Source organism: Rhamphochromis longiceps, linkage group LG6 (genome assembly GCF_057381845.1).
Source record: "Rhamphochromis longiceps isolate RC_006_pf linkage group LG6, R_longiceps_female_GT1.1, whole genome shotgun sequence".
NCBI lineage: Eukaryota > Metazoa > Chordata > Actinopteri > Cichliformes > Cichlidae > Rhamphochromis > Rhamphochromis longiceps.
This window is the reverse complement of record NC_140562.1, coordinates 25,630,339-25,649,599: the sequence shown is the minus strand read 5'-3', so window position 1 is coordinate 25,649,599 and position 19,261 is coordinate 25,630,339. Positions and strand designations below refer to the sequence as shown.

The 19,261-nt window shown below is 38.3% G+C and overlaps 3 protein-coding genes across 3 annotated transcripts in view; 2 read left to right on the top strand and 1 right to left on the bottom strand.

The window, feature by feature from the left end:
• Nucleotides 1–619: 619 nt before the first annotated feature.
• gpr83 (G protein-coupled receptor 83) overlaps nucleotides 620–19,261 on the top strand; it is a 45,658-nt gene continuing 27,016 nt past the window's right edge. Inside the window, exons 1-2 of the mRNA XM_085408588.1 lie at nucleotides 620–1,042; nucleotides 15,675–15,800. Coding sequence (XP_085264714.1) covers nucleotides 620–1,042; nucleotides 15,675–15,800 — 549 coding nt within the window. The remainder of the gene's footprint in view (nucleotides 1,043–15,674; nucleotides 15,801–19,261) is intronic.
• LOC146668078 (uncharacterized) lies at nucleotides 1,760–4,186 on the top strand. The gene is made up of 3 exons (XM_085409869.1): nucleotides 1,760–1,990; nucleotides 2,179–2,241; nucleotides 2,583–4,186. The coding sequence occupies exons 1-3, from the start codon at nucleotides 1,889–1,891 to the stop codon at nucleotides 3,693–3,695; spliced, it is 1,278 nt and encodes a 425-aa protein (XP_085265995.1). The 5' UTR covers nucleotides 1,760–1,888; the 3' UTR covers nucleotides 3,696–4,186.
• Nucleotides 3,894–8,555, bottom strand: LOC146668077 (uncharacterized). The gene is made up of 8 exons (XM_085408340.1): nucleotides 8,068–8,555; nucleotides 7,804–7,864; nucleotides 7,093–7,228; nucleotides 6,777–6,872; nucleotides 6,257–6,549; nucleotides 5,776–5,967; nucleotides 4,591–4,703; nucleotides 3,894–3,941 (listed from the first exon to the last, which is right to left on the bottom strand). The coding sequence occupies exons 1-8, from the start codon at nucleotides 8,173–8,175 to the stop codon at nucleotides 3,894–3,896; spliced, it is 1,047 nt and encodes a 348-aa protein (XP_085264466.1). The 5' UTR covers nucleotides 8,176–8,555.

Below are 19,261 nucleotides of genomic sequence, written 5' to 3'. Positions count from 1 at the left end.
AACAAGGAACCATATTTGGTGACTTCACTGACCTTGACTGGCAACATATACCTGAAAAATCTTCGAAAAAAGCTTATACAAGTAAAAAAAGCAAAGTCCTTTAATATCATCTAAGAACACACTGGGGTTTAAATTACGAATTTCCAAGTATTTAACAGAATGCTCTAAATGGTCGATACGTTTACAGGCCATCAGCTTAAATGTCTGTTGCCAAAACAATTCAATTATAAACCACCAGGCGGTTTAATTTGGCACGCATGGAGACCCGAAGCAGCCTTGGACTTGCAAATCAGCCAGCTTCACCCTGCATCACCCTGCAGGTAAACATCTCACTAAGAACGAATCAATAAAAGCACAGAAGGAAGGAGTCTCTCTCCCTCCCTCTCTCTCTGCTACACACAGACACACACGCGACAGTCTGAAGCTTTATAAACAGCAGCCTCTCCTGCTGCTGAGTCGCTTCACACAACTTGTTGCCCACGCTTCAGCCTCTCTCCTTTACTCCAGTGACACGAATGACAGAGAAGCAGCTGCAAACCTCTCATTCTCTCATTAAAACTACAGGCAGGGGGATGCGATAATTACACTGTTAATAATAATAATAATAATAATAATAAAAATGACAGCAGTATGTGTTTGGCTCTCCGTGGTCCTCTGGATGAGCCGGGCAGCAGCGGGACACAGAACTAACGACTCTTCACTTTCGGGAGAGGAGATACTTTCTTTCGCGGAGCGTTTCATGAACGTTTCGGGACAGAGAGGGAACGCGAGTTCCGGATTGTTTCTCCTGGACTTTGATGAGGGTCTGCTGGAGGGCTGGCGCTCTCTGGCCAGCAGCGGCGGAGAGTCTCAGGACAGGGGCATCAAGGCGCTGCTTGTGGCAGCCTATTCCCTCATAATCGTGATCTCCCTGTTCGGGAACACCCTGGTGTGTCACGTGGTGGTCAAAAAAAAGCGCACCTTGTCCGCCACCAGTTTATTTATCCTAAACCTGGCGGTGGCTGATATCTTCATCACAGTCCTCAATACACCCTTTACTCTGGTAAGACCACTGTGTGTGCGCGCGCGCGCGTGTGTAGGTGTGCATGTGTGTGTGATGGGTATGGCAGCTCTTATCTTCACACATAAATGTTTTTTTAATAACAACATTTGTAATGTCCTGCAATAATTAAACTAAGTCAAATTAGGGGAACCTGCTCTATGGGGCGCCGTTTGTAAACTGAAACATGCCGAAATTAACAGCAACATTTTTCCACATTTAGCTCTAAATCTTACAAAAACATGTTTTTTCGAGTCATTTTTTACAACATTTAGTATAATATTTGTAACTTTTCATATTTAAAACAGGATTTTAAATGTTAAATCTAAATGCTAAATGTTAAATGTAAATATTATATTTAAATGTAAATGTTAAATGTTAAATGTAAATATTATATATAAATCTAAATGTTAAATGTTAAATCTAAATGTTATATATAAATCTAAATGTTAAATGTTAAATCTAAATGTTATATATAAATCTAAATGTTAAATGTTAAATCTAAATGTTATATATAAATCTAAATGTTAAATGTTAAATCTAAATGTTATATATAAATCTAAATGTTAAATGTTAAATCTAAATGTTATATATAAATCTAAATGTTAAATGTTAAATCTAAATGTTATATATAAATCTAAATGTTAAATGTTAAATCTAAATGTTACGTGAAACTAAATATTTAGCTAATATGCAAATTTATTGTACGGGTCAACGGAAATACCAAAATAAAAGCTTCAAGAAAACCTCCCGCGCTAAAGTGTGCCGGTCGCGGTCAGGTTCTGTGTTTGCGCTCCTCTTACGGTCACTTTTGACTGCCATGAGCTGCTTCGACTATTCCCTACCAGCATGTCCAGCGATTTAGCTGAAAACATTGGAAGAGCTGTTTTGTCGGCCATCCAACGATTCAGCGGTAATGCACCCTCGACCTCACAAACGCCGCAGCACTTGGTAAGTTTATTGTATAGCATTTTGGACGGGTTGATAGCAGTGTTAGCAAAACTAGCAAAGCTAAATTACTTAGCTAGTCCTCAATTATTTCATTTGGTAGGCAGCAGACAGAGATCGAACATCATACAACTCTATTTATTTATTTGGTAGGTAGGTAACAGTCGTTCTTGATGTAAATGTTTCCTTAGGAATCCAGCAATGCACCTGGACCAAGTAGACCTGCCGTCTCCACTGGGATACCATACTGCTCGGTAGGCCTTCTTACACATATCATTTAGCTGACTAATTTTTGTTTTTTCTTTGGTGTAATATGTCACCTTAAATTAAATCCTGTCAAAGTAATGATTCTGATTCTACATACATTTCATCTTCTTAGGGGTCCATCACTAGCAGTGACCAACAACATTCACAAGTTTTACGTCATATTTTATTACTGTTTTTGCTGTGAAGTGTCTTTTGATTGCTCACTTTCATATTTTAAAACTATTGATAAAATATTACTCTAGCTAATCTGTCACAGTACAATTGCCTCAAATTACCCATCTTTTGTTATAGAATTGTGCTCATTGAGATTTTCTGTGCCGTGTTCTAGGATGGTTACCAAGGAAGGCTTCAGATTTCCAAAGAGGAATTGGAAAATGTTCTTTCCCTGAAAACATCTTTTACTGAAGCTGCATCTATCCTTTCCATCTCCAGGCCCACTCTGTATAAGTTACTGCAAGACTATAATATCTCAGAGTCAAAATTCAATGTAATCAGTGACCATGAGTTAGATCAGATAGTGTCCCAAATAAAAACTGAACATCCAAATGTTGGAGAAGTGATGCTGATGGGTCATCTGCGTTCCAAAAACATAGTGGTTCAAAGATGGCGCGTAAGAAAGTCACTGCGGAGGGTGGACTCGGCTGGTGTTCTATCCAGGAGAAGAACTGCAGTTGCTCGGCGAGTATATTCTGTGCCTCATCCAAATTTCATATGGCACATAGATGGAAATCACAAACTGATTCGTTGGAAGTTTGTTGTTCATGGTGCAATAGATGGATACAGCAGGATGTTGATGTTTCTTCAGTGCTCCAGCAATAATCGAGCTGAGACTGTGAAAGCCCTCTTTACTGCAGCTGTTGGACAATTTGGCAGACCCCTGCATATCAGGACTGATCACGGAGGAGAGAATGCTCAGGTTTGGGAGGACATGCGAGCAAGCAGGGGTGAAAGCTCTGTCTTAATGGGAAGTTCTGTGCACAACCAGAGGATTGAGCGTTTCAACCGAGACTTAAACAACAACTGTAGCCGCATTTATGCACCTATATTTTATGAATTGGAATCACTTGGTATCCTAGACTTAGAAAATGCAACAGACCTATTTTGCCTTCATTATGTGTTTCTACCACGAATCAACCGCACTTTGAATGAATTCAAAGCTGGATATAACAATCACTCTGTTTCCACTGAAGGTAATAGAACTCCCATCCAGCTTTTTGCCTGCGGAACTCATGTGTCTCATCGTCACAACCCAGAACTTTCTACAGCAGAGGTCTCCATACCCTCCTTGTCAAACTCTGAAAGTAGGTTTGTCCCATTAAATGACAGCGATTTACAAGAGCTATATACAAGCATTCACCCTTTTGAAGAAGACAACAATAATGGTAAAACATTGTTTCAACGAACACAGCAGTATATTTTTAACAAACTTGTAAATGTGTGACCTCAACCACAGGATACCAGCGATGTTCTAAAGAGTGATGACACTTAATATTCTTAAATGCTGTACAGCAAATGCAGTTTTTGTACTACTGCAGAAGCCCCTCCCCTCTAGCAGTGATGCCTCCTGCCACATAAGGACTCAGAGTTAATGACTGACAGTGACTCATAGGCTATTCAGAAGGCTACAACCACTTTTAGTTTATGGGTAAAACCAGTTATTCAGATTGAAGTAAAGATCAAATTCACACTGTAATACAGTATAACAGTGAAAATTATCAACACGGAACAGTCAGTCTTTAAATCAATTCACAAGATTATCTACAGTATTGTTTTAATCATTGTAAAGTTGCAATAGTCTTAATAAATGTTGCTGTTAGATGTCTAAGTAATCCTGGCTTGTTCTACAAAGCATGTTTAGTATACTCTGTGCATAAACTGTTTTGAAGTGTCCTTGTTTAAAAAAGAAAAGCTTAATAAAATTGTATTACACCAGTGACTTTATTGATTTGTCGTTGAAAATACAGAGTTAGCATTTTTATAAATCTATTGAAGCTTTGAAAATTATTACATTTCAACATTAAATGCAGTCAGAATTTATTTCAACTATCTTGTATGAAGCAAAGTTACTTGAAACTACAATTAATGAACAGGATTAGAGTTAACAAACCCACCATTTTAATTTCACTTTTTTTGGAACATGTTTAGATGGTGCTGAATAAAGCTCCATTCATGAGTGCTACTAAGAAGCAGTAATGAAAAGCATCATCATCAGCCATTGTTGTTTCATTCACAAAAAGCTGAAGCTCATTTGCACATGTGTGTGCAATCGGGAGATGTTTGCTTTCATCGTGAATGAATGTTATTTTAGGAGCTGGTTGAAAACCTATGGCTGGAACCTTGCTGCTCCCGGTGGCAAAAGCCAAGATGTGACCAGGCCTCAAAGCCTTCACAAATGCCTCTTCATCCTTGGTAAGAGTCCTTTCTCCAAGTGAGTCTCTCAGCTCTTCATCTAAAAACAAAGAAAAACCACCGTTAACCTGGGGACATTAAAATAGTTAAAGCTTGAGCTAACAACTAAATGATGGCTAATGTTTTTATAAAAAATACAGAGGTTCTGTCTTTGCCTTGCTTGTCAGTTGTAAGCTATCATACATCTTTATTCCTGTTTTGTGTGCGCGCATGTGACATAAAAAGACAAAGTTTTACTTTAGTGTCCTGAATTGTTTCATGGCCAGACTACATTATGTGAATTTCTGCTTACTTTCGACACACTGGAGAAATTCCCGAAATTTGACCACCATCAGCTCCTCTCTAACTCTTCTGTTGCTCCCAAGGACAGAATAGCTTGGCCTGAGAACCCCAGCAATTAAACTGGCTGTCAGATCTTTGTCCTCCCCCCGATAGGTCAAGCAGAACACGCAAACTGGGGTTCTCTCTCAGGAGTGATAAAATCTAGACAGAAAAGTTTAAATAATGGTTAAATTCCAGTTTTAAATATAAAAAGTAGCTCACTCTAAATGATTATAAAATAATGACCAATTGATACAGAAAAAATATAACTCTCACTCCATAGTAGGACAAGCCATCAGTTAGTTGATCGAAACAGCTTTGCCGTTGCAGAACTGCAAGGTATAGAGCTGCATTTTTCACAAACAGATCTTTATTGGCCATGGTGACTGTGAGTGGAAGACCTTCAACTTGATATCGCCATGAGTCGCAGCAGCTGACTGCTTCCTCCAAGTCATGTTGAGTTGTTGCATTTACAACCTAAATATTTAAGAAAAACACTTTAAATGTTTGTTTTTTACCAGTGTACACAAATACTGCAGATGGTTCATTTTAATTGGACTCGAAACGTTTTTGTTTTGGTTTATTTGGCTGTATTTCACCAATATTTTTTTTTAACAAAAAGGAAACAAATTGAAAATATAATACATGGAATTGCCTCTAATAACCAAAAGTGTATTTATTATATATTATAAAAGAAGACCAGAAGACTTGTGAATATAGGAAATATTACAATATTCTTGTTATAATATTGCAATTCACCTTTTTCAGATTCTCTCTTAACTCAGGGTCACCTATATCATCCGGTGTTAGGTGTACTTGAAGAATGTCTCCTGACACAATGTAGTCTACTACATGTGGAGAGAGAAAGGCAGGTGCTTCTCCACCTTGCACTATTATCGTGGACAACATCCTGCCAATGGTTCGATATACTCCATTTTGCAAGTGTAGGATGTTAAATTTCAGTGTGCATCCATTTGGTGTAGCTGAAAAATAACACACAAAAAAGTATATTCTGTACAGACCCCAAACTGATATCTTGAGATTGACAGACAAAAATGTATTACTTTTTTTTTTTTTTTACTGTTTCAGACACACAGAACATAACAGATTTATTATCTGTAGTCATTTATTAACTTGTTAATGTTCTGTCAAACAATGTTCAGATCAGGTGGTTGTTGCGTTTGTAACATTATAAAAACGAGTGTCGTCAACAAGCCTTTAGGCCTTGAGTAAGTAAGTAAGTTAGTTAGTTTGACTGTGAAATCCTATTACCTTCAAAAGCACCACTGTCCTGAAAGATGGCCTTCACCAGTAAACGGAAAAACTCCCGCCTTGGCCCCCCAAGGTCAGCAGCATCTTCCTCTGTATCATGTTCATCGCTTGCAAATGTGACATAAAGCATCTCACAGCTTTCTGCAAACTTGGGTCTCTTGAACTGACGCAAAGCAGTCGACCACACATTGGCTCGACTGATATGGAGTTGTCTTGTTCCTGGTGTAATGACTTTCTCACTATGAGCTCTAAGAAGACCTTCAATTTCTTCTTTGCTGAGCTTCTTAAAAGACCTATATAAAAAAGGGACAATGACAAACAGATCTTGGGGAAAAATGGAAATTTGCTGTACATTTGACTCAAGTGCACAGAGTTACAACATATAATTATGTTGTGATAGTCCATATTAAATTAGTCAGAAATGAGCAATTACCTTTGTAATTGTGTAACTGCAAAAAAATGATGCAAGTAAAGATGCAAATAAAATATTCAATTATCAAAGGTTACTTTCAAATCTTACCTTGAAATATGAACTTCACTCTGTCTATCAGACTCTTCTAGGAGGCTACGCTGAATTGCCTCTTCAAGAGCTTCATCTTCCTCCAGAAAAATAGGGCTAAGTAGATAAGAGATATTAGAAATCATAAAACATGTCAGCCTTGAAGAATTTCTCACACTACATCATTAAAAAAAAAAAAAAAATTAAATGTAAATCCTAAAGTTGCAGTCATTCAGCAAAAAAACCCCAAACATGCAAATTGGAAACTTGCATCAAAACAATATCCTAAACAACATCTAAAATGAAGGATTTCTTTAACCCCTAGACAACAGCTTACACAAATTCTGCCACATTATATGGAAACATCTGCTGTCCCTCTGCCTGTCCCTCATTTTCACTCTCTTGAATGCAGCTCTCTGTTTCCTGATGCTTGGCCTCACTTTCACCTGGTGTTGTAGACAACGCATGATGCACTGAACAAAGGAAAGAAGGTCAGCATGACTTGCTTCATAATGTTAACAGCCTTTATATATCCTTATATTAGTTTAAGTGAAAGTTGGGCACATATTCCTCCTTGGCTGTAATCACCTGTGATAATTCGTAAACATTAAAATGGTAAATGGCCTGTATTTGTATAGCGCTTTTACTAGTCCCCCCTAAGGACCCCAAAGCGCTTTACACACCCAGTCATCCACCCATTCACACACACGTGGAGGCTACAGTTGTAGCCACAGCTGCCCTGGGGCAGACTGACAGAAGTGAGGCTGCCATATCGCGCCATCGGCCCTTCTGGCCAACACCAGTAGGTGGTAGGTGAAGTGTCTTGCCCAAGGACACAACGACCGAGACTGTCCAAGCCGGGGCTCGAACCGGCAACCTTCCGATTACAAGGCAAACTCCCAACTCTTGAGCCACGATCGCCCCAATCGGACAAATTAACGATGCTCTCATCAAACAAACCCCCCAGGAATTATTACGCACTGCAGTAACAAAATCTAACTGGTCATCGAGCTTAGAACCTCACTAGGTTTTCATTCACATCACATACCTCGTCTTCTCCGGCAGACTGGACTTTCAAAGTCACTGTCAGACAGCTCTTCTGGTTCCTCCTGAGGGAAAAGAAAGCATGTTCTACATAAAATCAAATACAGTTGCACCAAATCACTGGTAACACAGAGGCACATGGCTGCACTAAAAACTGTTTACACCTGCTGAAACTGCAATATTAATTAATACAATTAATAAAATTATGTTAAGGGAACAGACTCACTTTTTAGACAAATATTTCTGCACTGCAATATAAAATGTTTACCTGTGCAGGTTTTTGTATCCCTGCCATTATATAGAGGCAGGTGGTGGAACAAATCGAGCCAACTTCTTGGCCACCCCAAAGAAAACTGCTAGAAACATTTGGTTTCATTAGTCGTTTACATCCTCTAATTGTACTCAAATACTCAAAAGGGAATGTCTGGCCAGTTGACAGTGCAAATGTTCTTCTGAAGATTGCTGCTATTTCTTCTCTAAGTTGTGCTTCAGACCAGTCAGATGTAAAGGAGATCTTCCCAATAAGGCCATCTTGTGCTAGTTTTGCTCGTGAATCTCCTCTCGGTATGAGAAACGTTGATGCTGAAGACAAGGGCAAGCACACAACATCTTTTGTATAGTGTTTGCAGGTCTTGTTTTTTCCTCACAAAATGTGAGCGCGTAGCATGAGCTTGAGGAACTGATGGAAGAGGAACCTGAAATGAATTCAAACACAGATAGACACCTATGCATTACAATACATCCGTAAGGTTTCTGTTATCTGTTCATTAAAACAAACAAACAAACTGTAGACTCAGACCATCTTACTATTGTCTACCCATTACACAGAAAACTGAACCTTTTGTATCTTGTAGATTAGCATTTGATGATTGTTGGTCAAGTTGGTGATTCAGTTCCCAGGTGCTCTAATCTAGAGCTCCCAATGAGTTTATCCGACTATGACTGTGTGCGAATGTTGGACAGAAAAAGTGCTTGTATTAATCTGTGCCTGTGAATGGGTAAATGAGATCTGTTGTATAAAAGTGCTTTGAGCACTCAATTAGAGTAGCAAAGGCCTGCAATTAGGTCAGTGTGTATTTGGACCCTAACAAGTTTTATTTTGTTGCCCGTTTACTGAAACATATTCCAATCAAAATTATATCATGGACATGATGTGCAGACTCAGCTTTAATTTAGGGTATCCATATTAAAATGATGATGTCATTACCAATTAAGCAGATAAAAGGCCTGGAATTGATTTGAGACGTAGTGTTTGCATTTTGAAAATTTTACTGTGAACAGACAACATGCGGTCAAAGAGAACATAACAGAAAAAAGAAAATTAAGAAATTAATACAGCCACTACAGTGACCATCAAAACGATGAAAAATATTGACGTAAAATTTATTTTGCGACACCACAGAACAAATGATAGCGTATAATATGAAATGATAGATGTTTTCATATTGTCATATCGAACAGCCCTAATACAGAGGGTTCACTGCAAGGTGCAAGCCACTCATAAGCCTCAAGAATAGAAAGGCTAGAATGGACTTAACAAAAAAAAAAAAAAAAAACATCTAGTAAAAGCCAGCTAAATTTTGGAAAAACATTCTTTGGACAGATAAAACCAAGATCAACCTCTACCAGAATGATGGCAAGAAAAAAGTATGGAGAAGGGTGGAACGACTCATGATCCAAAGCATACCACATCATCTGTAAAACATGGCAGAGGCAGTGTGATGGTTTGGGCGTGCATGGCTGCCAGTGGCACTGGTAGTGTTTACTGAATATGTGACACAGGACTGAAGCAGCTGAATGTGTTCAGAGACATACTTGTCTGCTTAAGTCCAGCTAAAAGTAGTCACATTGATTGGGCAGCATTTAATAATAAAGATGGAAGATGACCCAAAACATACAGTCCAAGCACCCCATGACTTTAATAAAGTAAAGAAATAGAATATTCTTGAATGGCCAAGTCAGTCACTGGATTTTAACCCAATTGAGCATACATTTCAGTTGTTGAAGACTAAATTTAGGACAGAAAGGCCCACAAACAAACAGCAACTGAAAGCCAATGCAGTAAAGGCCTGGCAGAGCCTTAGTAAGGAGGAATGCCAGCATCTGGTGGTGTCCATGACTTCAAGACTTAAGGCTGTCATTGCCAACAAAGGGTTTTGAATAAAGTAATAGAAATTATCATTTTATTTTCAGTTATTTAATTTGTCTAATTACTTTAGAGCCTCTGAAATGATAGGATTGTGTTTACAAATTAATTTTTCCCCCTCACATTTTTATGCATTCATTTAGTCCAACCCACTGAATTAAAACTTAAAGTCTGCACTTCAACTGCATTGGAGTAGTTTCATTTTTAATTCATTCTGGTAATGTACAGAAGCAACATTAGAAAATGTGTCTGTATCCAACTACTTATGAACCTGACTGTATATCAAAACCAGTCAGCTAAGATAAGATAACATACCTTTATTAGTCCCACAAGGGGAAATTTCATGATAAATGAATTAAATGATATGTGTAAGAAGGCCTACCGAGCAGTATGGTATCCCAGTGGAGACGGCAGGTCTACTTGGTCCAGGTGCGTTTGTGAGGTCGAGGGTGCATTACCGCTGAATCGTTGGATGGCCGACAAAACGGCTCTTCCAATGTTTTCAGCTAAATCGCTGGACATGCTGGTAGGGAATAGTCGAAGCAGCTCATGGCAGTCAAAAGTGACCGTAAGAGGAGCGCAAACACAGAACCTGACCGCGACCGGCACACTTTAGCGCGGGAGGTTTTCTTGAAGCTTTTATTTTGGTATTTCCGTTGACCCGTACAATAAATTTGCATATTAGCTAAATATTTAGTTTCCCGTAACATTTAGATTTAACATTTAACATTTAGATTTATATATAACATTTAGATTTAACATTTAGATTTATATATAATATTTAGATTTAACATTTAACATTTAGATTTATATATAACATTTAGATTTAACATTTAACATTTAGATTTATATATAACATTTACATTTAACATTTAAATATAATATTTACATTTAACATTTAACATTTAGATTTATATATAACATTTAGATTTAACATTTAACATTTAGATTTATATATAACATTTAGATTTAACATTTAACATTTAGATTTATATATAACATTTAGATTTAACATTTAACATTTAGATTTATATATAATATTTAGATTTAACATTTAACATTTAGATTTATATATAACATTTACATTTAACATTTAACATTTAGATTTATATATAACATTTACATTTAACATTTAACTATAATATTTACATTTAACATTTAGATTTATATATAACATTTAGATTTAACATTTAACATTTAGATTTATATATAACATTTAGATTTAACATTTAACATTTAGATTTATATATAACATTTACATTTAACATTTAAATATAATATTTACATTTAACATTTAGCATTTAGATTTAACATTTAACATTTAGATTTAACATTTAAAATCCTGTTTTAAATATGAAAAGTTACAAATATTTTACTAAATGTTGTAAAAAAATGACTCGAAAAAACATGTTTTTGTAAGATTTAGAGCTAAATGTGGAAAAATGTTGCTGTTAATTTCGGCATGTTTCAGTTTACAAACGGCGCCCCATAATGTCCTGCAATAATTAAACTAAGTCAAATTAGGGGAACCTGCTCAACACTCCGAGCACTGCTCCAAGTTCTGTATTAAACTGCTACCAAAAGATGGCGCTAGTGGTGTCATTGTGATACCTCTCTTTGGCTGGCTGTGTTGTATTATATATCTCGTGTGAGTGGGGTAGTTACTTTAAAGCAAAAAATATCACACCCTGTTTCCATTACCAACTTAATATTAAAAAACCGCTTCATAGTTGAAAGTGTTTTTAGCTGGGAGCTAAACCGTCCCGTGAGGTAGAAAACTGTTTAGAAAAATGAGCATTTAATAGGTTGAAAATGTGTCACTCCTGCTTTGAATCATCCTGGAGCCTGCAAACTCACAGCTGACATTGAGTTTGGGACTTACTCTGAATGCATGAAATGTATTTATTAAAAATGCTGCTTTAATCAGACGTGGGCAGCCCACCACCTCCAGCCTCCGACCTCATGTTGGAGTCCACGAAACAGAGTGCGTTTCTGAATATATGCTAATTGAGTCTCTCCATGCAAAGGATTTTTTTTTCTAACAACCTTACTTAGCATTTTTTTTCAGTTTGGACTTGTGTTTTTGACATTTGTATAGTGAAACCCCGACTACATGGAGTATTTTTCCCTTCCCACTCCTTATATTGTTCAGCAGTAAAGTGTCACGCATATTTGTCACACTTAAAAATTCAGATAATCAAACAATAATATTAATATTATATACAGATAACCAGAGTAAACACAAAATGTGTGAAAAGTAATTGCCCCCTAAACCTAATAACTGGTTGTGCCGCTCTTGGCTGCAAGAACTTTAGTCAAGCATCTGCAAAAACTGGCAATGAGACTTTCACTCATCGCTGTGGAGGAATTTTGGCCCACTCTTCTTTGCAGAATTGTTTTAATTCAGTCACACTGGAGGATTTTCAAGCATGAACAGCCTGTTAAAGGTCATACCAAAGTATCTCAATTGGATGTAACTCCAGATTTTGACCAGCCCACTCCAAGTGTGTGCCAGAGTGTTTTGAATCATTGTCTTGCTGCATTACTCAAGTGCACTTAAGCTTCAGGGCACAAACTGATAGCTGGACATTCTCCTTCAGGATTTTTGAGCCTTTATGTTAGTTTTGGTCAACAGTGTTTTTTTTTCTTTGGAACTCTCCCATGGATGACCTCTCACCTAAACTGAGACAGGTGAGGCTGGCAGTTCTTTAGATGTTTTTCTGGGTTCTTTTGTGACCTCCTGGATGAGTCTTTGATGTGTTCCTGGAGTCATTTTGGTGCATCGGCCACCTCAGCACTGTTCCAGGTTTTCTCCATTTGTGGATAATGGTTCTCTGAAGTGACAAACCCCTAGAAATGGATTTGTAACCCATTTCAGACTGATAGATATCAATGACTTTTTCACACAGGGCTGGTCAGGTTTGGAAAACCCCTTTTCCTTAATAAATGAAATCACTGTTTAATAATGGTGTTTTGTATTTACTCGGATTATCTTTTTCTAATGTTAAAATTTACTTGATAATCTGAGATCAGATTATCAAAGAGATCACGAATGGGACAAATAATCTTTCAAGGCACTGTAGCTGCAAATGACAGAGAAAGAGAAAGCTTGGTGTTTGTGTATTAGTGGGGCTGGAGCAGCAGCTCCAGTTTGAGGACTGGCATGTGTTATTACGGAGATAAAAAAGAAAAAGAAAAAAGCTTCACCTTGAATGAGCCCTCTGTGGCATGCCAGGCAACTCAATATTACTCTCCATTCTTACCTACCCCAAGGATCACTAAACAACTCCTGCCTCACACACCCTCACCCCACCTTCTCTCTCTCTCTTTCCGACAGATTTTCTTTCAGCACTTTTTGAAATAGTGCACTTAGGCTATTTAGAACATTTGATCATATGTGCCGAAAAATCTAACACGATGGCTGTATCCTGCATGACCTGTACAGCATGTGTCACTGTAACTGTGATTATAAACACTAGAAGAAGCAGGAGCATACCTCAAGTGGGGATGTCTGACAGTGCAGGCTATAAACTGTAATCTTGTGTTACAGGTGCGTCTAAAATTGCTCCCATCTTTGCTGACATTTCCTCACCTGAATCAGAGCAGTGTAAAAGGTTGCTATGCTATGAAAGCCTCCAATGGAAAAAAATCTATAACAAAGCAAAATGTTCCCCACATGGCATACACTATTTTTAGGGGTCTACACTGAACTGCAAGAAAATTACTAATAATTCTGATTTGTCTCATTGGTGCACTAGTATTCCAGAGCTGTTACTTAGAGTTAAGGCTTATTGTTGCTGTGGGAACTGGAGTATGGACATAGTTAGCGCATGTCTGTTTAGTGGCTGCTAATCAGAGGTGGGACCAAGTCATTGTTTTGCAAGTCTCAAGTAAGTCTCAAGTCTTTATCCTCAAGTCTCAAGTCAAGTCTCAAGTAATGTCAGGCAAGTCAAAGTCGAGTCTCAAGTCACTGGTGTAAAAGTCCGAGTCAAGTCACAAGTCTGAAACTTTGAATTTCAAGTCCTTTCGAGTCTTTAAAAAAAACAAAAAACGAAAAAATAATGTTGCAGTTATGCTAAATGTAAATATTAGACCATGTAATTTTAAAATCTGTGTTTTTCTCAACACATGACAAAATAGTGAACTTAGAAAATATACACAAATTGTGAAATTGCACCTCTTTAAAATGCAGCTCAATTAAACCTAGCTCCAAGAATAATTTTCACCGACAGTTCTGAGATAAGCTGCATGTTATTCTTGGATGCGGTTGTAGGACTGGCTTTAAAATCGCATGACAAAAATATCATACACATTAAAAAAAAAACTGTATCACCAACGTAGCCTGGACAACATTTGCTAGTTAGATGAAGTCAGCTATCTCATCTTAGCATATTTATATGCATATTTATAATCATACGGTTCTTGGAGTGAGTGCACACACTCATGAAGTTTAGTAACTTCAGGTCACTGCAACAAGCCCAGGTACAGTTTACCGACGGATGGGTACAGGACCTTGAAATGCACCGTGTAGAAAGTAAAGACCATCGTACGTATCATAAGTTTACCAGTCTCACAAATCGTCGTCATAAATACACATTCCTTAACCGTTTATTAATATAACCTTTGAGCTCAACGGTAATTAATTAGTAGTGGAAATAATTTCTGGTAGCATCACAGAAATGTAGCAGTGACAATAATACTGTATGCTGTAATCGTACTGGGCAATTAGTGATACAAAAAACCTGTTTTATCCTGTGAATAAAAGCATATGTTTTTGTCAATGTACCATAATAACAGAAGCGAAACGCAATATTGTGTCAGGACAATTCACTATTTATGCACAATAAATAAAGGAGCATAGCGCGACAATTTCTGTTCAGCGCCAGACTTGCTTGTAACCTATATCACCAATTATGTTATGAAAATGACGTATTAACTACTAAAAAACACTGACCTTCGTGTAAATGCTTGGAGCAGACTAACCTGTGAGCTGGAGTGTTCTGGGACGTTATATTTGATCTTTGAATGGCTGCAATCCAGGCCACCCGTCGCATCTTTGTTACTTCGGAAACATGGCTTGAACAATTTCTCTTCAACGACGTAATCCGATAACAACCGATCTCTTTACCCGTCGGCTTCCCGTGGCTGTCATGCGACCGGCTATTGCAGTTAATAATACAACGGCTTCTTGACATTTTTGTGTTTCTTTTTATCGCTGTATAACTGATTTTAATTGAAAGCCTGCGTGCGCTAGTACCGCTTGCCACGAGTTCCCAGAATCCTTTGCGGTTCTACCCCTGAATGACGTCACATTTTCAATCTCTATATAATATGCATGTTAAATTTTATATTTGGGGTAAAATATCAAGTCTTTTCAAGTAAACCGGTTCAAGTCCAATTCAAGTCCCAAGTCATTGGTGTAAAAGTCCAAGTCAAGTCACAAGTCTTAGAACATTTTTTCAAGTCAAGTCTAAAGTCATAAAATTAATGACTCGAGTCTGACTCGAGTCCAAGTCATGTGACTCGAGTCCACACCTCTGCTGCTAATCATTATAATCATAATGAGAAGTACTCTAGAGAAGTACTCTAAGAGCAGCCATGTTAGGCTGCTCTTAGAGTACTTCTCATTTTTGCAGTTTTAAAAGTTGACGTTCCTCCCAGTGTGTCTACCTGATGAGACCGTTGACATTTCTCATTTTGGCCTGCCCTGTGTGTGTGCACTCCTTTAGGTCCGCTTTGTGAACAGCACCTGGGTGTTTGGAAGAACTATGTGCCACATCAGTCGCTTTGTACAGTACTGCTCACTGCACGTCTCCACCCTCACGCTCACCGCCATCGCGCTGGACCGACGACAGGTTTGTCTATAAGGGAGTTGGGGGGATGAATCTGTGCAATTTTTCAAATTTTAAGGATACTTAGGAGCTTCAGAGAGTCTCTGTGAGTTCTATGATGCACAAAAGCAATGGTAAAACAGCAACAGTTGGTGAAAAGTATTTGAGTATAAAGCATAGTAAAGACAGAAAATTATATGCTGGGAAGTCACCATTTTCATATTGTGAGCACATGAGACAATTACTCCACTTTTATTATCACTAGTACTTTCGGGTGCTCCCTATTCCCCAAGTGGTAACCACAGTCGATGGATTCGCATATTTGATTTGGAACAGACTTCCTGCTGAATGTCCTTCACAAAACCTTCAATTTTTTCTGGAATCAACATTAAGAGTACACTAGTTTGTGACCCCATGAGGCTCAGTTTGTGTCTCAGTCTTTATTTTTATATTTATTTTACTTGCTATAATAAATCAAAGAAGCAGACAATAAAGTTTATCTATGAAGGGCAATTAGTGTGTGTGTGTGTGTGTGTGTGTGTGTGTGTGTGTGTGTGTGTGTGTGTGTGTGTGTGTGTGTGTGTGTGTGGTATTTCTATTTTTTCAAACTGTAATGTTTATTGAACTTTCTAAATAAAAAAAGTAATTTTACATGTATGATTTTTATTTTGTATTGTCCTTGCTATGTTTGGAATTTTGGTGCAATTTATTGAGGTTTTTCTGGGGAAAAAAATCACACTGACGATATAGAGGTCTTGAAAGCTCACAAAAAGAAATGTATCAAATTTTATATACTTGGCAGGGCTATTGTGATACAAAGTGCTACTGCTATTTTTCCTGTCAGATTTTAGTGCCTTTCATTCCATGCATTGCTGCCAGCTCTTCCATAATCCCAAACTCTGTTATCCCAAGTGCAAAGACGAGTAACTGGACTGTGTCACAGCCCAGGATAAAAAGAGTAAAAAGTGTTATTTTTCACTCCACATTTCCCATAAAATCCTCAATCAAACTTGTTACGGTTCACCTGGAGAGGGGCACATTATCAAATGCTTCTTTTGTCTCACTGTGGCTTACGGTGGGTTTGTGGGAAATCACAAAGCTGGTCTCCACTCCTCCATTCCTGGATTTGTAAAGCTTGGTGAAAAGTCCTTGCTGCACTTGCAGCATTGCTAGCAAATGGTCAGATGTGCGTTTTCGCTCTGCATCAGTCAAATTCAAACTGTAATGCTTAAACACAGCACTCTACTCTTTACAAAGTAGGCACTCACTCTTCCTGACTTAAGTGGTTAAATACAGTGGGGCAAAAAAGTATTTAGTCAGCCACCGATTGTGCAAGTTCCCCCACTTAAAATGATGACAGAAGTCAGTAATTTGCACCAGAGGTACACTTCAACTGTGAGAGACAGAATGTGAAAAAAAAAATCCATGAATTCACATGGTAGGATTTGTAAAGAATTTATTCGTAAATTTGGGTGGAAAATAAGTATTTGGTCACCTCAAACAAGGAAAATCTCTGGCTCTCACAGACCTGTAACGTCTTCTGTAAGAAGCTTTTCTGTCCCCCACTCGTTACCTGTATGAATGGCACCTGTTTGAACTCATCATCTGTATAAAAGACACCTGTCCACAGCCTCAAACAGTCAGACGCCAAACTCCGCCATGGCCAAGACCAAAGAGCTTTCGAAGGACACCAGGAAAAGTATTGTAGACCTGCACCAGACTGGGAAGAGTGAATCTACAATAGGCAAGCAGCTTGGTGTGAAAAAATCAACTGTGGGAGCAATCATCAGAAAATGGAAGACATACAAGACCACTGATAATCTCCCTCGATCTGGGGCTCCACGCAAGATCTCATCCCGTGGGGTCAAAATGATCATGAGAACGGTGAGCAAAGATCCCAGAACCACACGGGGGGACCTGGTGAATGACCTGCAGAGAGCTGGGACCAAAGTAACAAAGGTCACCATCAGTAACACACTACAACGGCAGGGAATCAAATCCCGCAGTGCCAGACGTGTTCCGCTGCTGAAGCCAGTGCATGTCCAGGCCCGTCTGAAGTTTGCCAGAGAGCACATGGATGATACAGCAGAGGATTGGGAGAATGTCATGTGGTCAGATGAAACCAAAGTAGAACTTTTTGGTATAAACTCAACTCGTCGTGTTTGGAGGAAGACGAATACTGAGTTGCATCCCAAGAACACCATACCTACTGTGAAGCATGGGGGTGGAAACATCATGCTATGGGGCTGTTTTTCTGCCAAGGGGACAGGACGACTGATCCGTGTTAAGGACAGAATGAATGGGGCCATGTATCGTGAGATTTTGAGCCAAAACCTCCTTCCATCAGTGAGAACTTTGAAGATGAAACGAGGCTGGGTCTTCCAACATGACAATGATCCAAAACACACCGCCCGGGCAACAAAGGAGTGGCTCCGTAAGAAGCATTTGAAAGTCCTGGAGTGGCCTAGCCAGTCTCCAGACCTCAACCCCATAGAAAATCTGTGGCGGGAGTTGAAAGTCCGTGTTGCTCGGCAACAGCCCCAAAACATCAAATCAAATCAAATCACTTTTATTGTCACATCACATGTGCAGGTACATTGGTACAGCACATGTGAGTGAAATTCTTGTGTGCGAGCTTCACAAGCAACAGAATTGTGCATCACTGCTCTCGAGAAGATCTGCATGGAGGAATGGGCCAAAATACCAGCTACTGTGTGTGCAAACCTGGTAAAGACCTATAGTAAACGTTTGACCTCTGTTATTGCCAACAAAGGTTATGTTACAAAGTATTGAGTTGTATTTTGTTATTGACCAAATACTTATTTTCCACCCTGATTTACGAATAAATTCTTTACAAATCCTACCATGTGGATTCATGGATTTTTTTTTCACATTCTGTCTCTCACAGTTGAAGTGTACCTCTGGTGCAAATTACTGACCTCTGTCATCATTTTAGGTGGGGGAACTTGCACAATCGGTGGCTGACTAAATACTTTTTTGCCCCACTGTATATTACAATCCATATCTTGTTAAAAACTCTATATTTATTTTTTAAATCTGAGCTGAAATCTTTCAGGACCAGCAAACTCACATCTCTCATAAATGTCAGTTCCAACACATTTATAGTGAGGCTGAATTAATTTGCATGCATGTACATAAACTGTTTGATGATTTCCCACAAAAATTGCAAAAATAGTAATTCTCGGATGGGAAGTTTATCAAAGACTCTTAAGTGTATATTTATTTATATTTTAATTTTAATTTCCCATTGACCTCCACTCAATGGGACAACCAAATGGACAGATGTGATCCAAAGGCTTTACAATGCCCAGGTGAGTCAAATGTGTTTACTACCAGGTCAAATTTCAACAGCATTCTGTGCTCTCATTGGTGGATGTTTCAATCACTTGCCTGGAAGATGGAAAAGTTTATCTTGTGCCCTGCCCACATTGTGTCACTAGTAGTTCCTTTGCCCTTTGTGACTT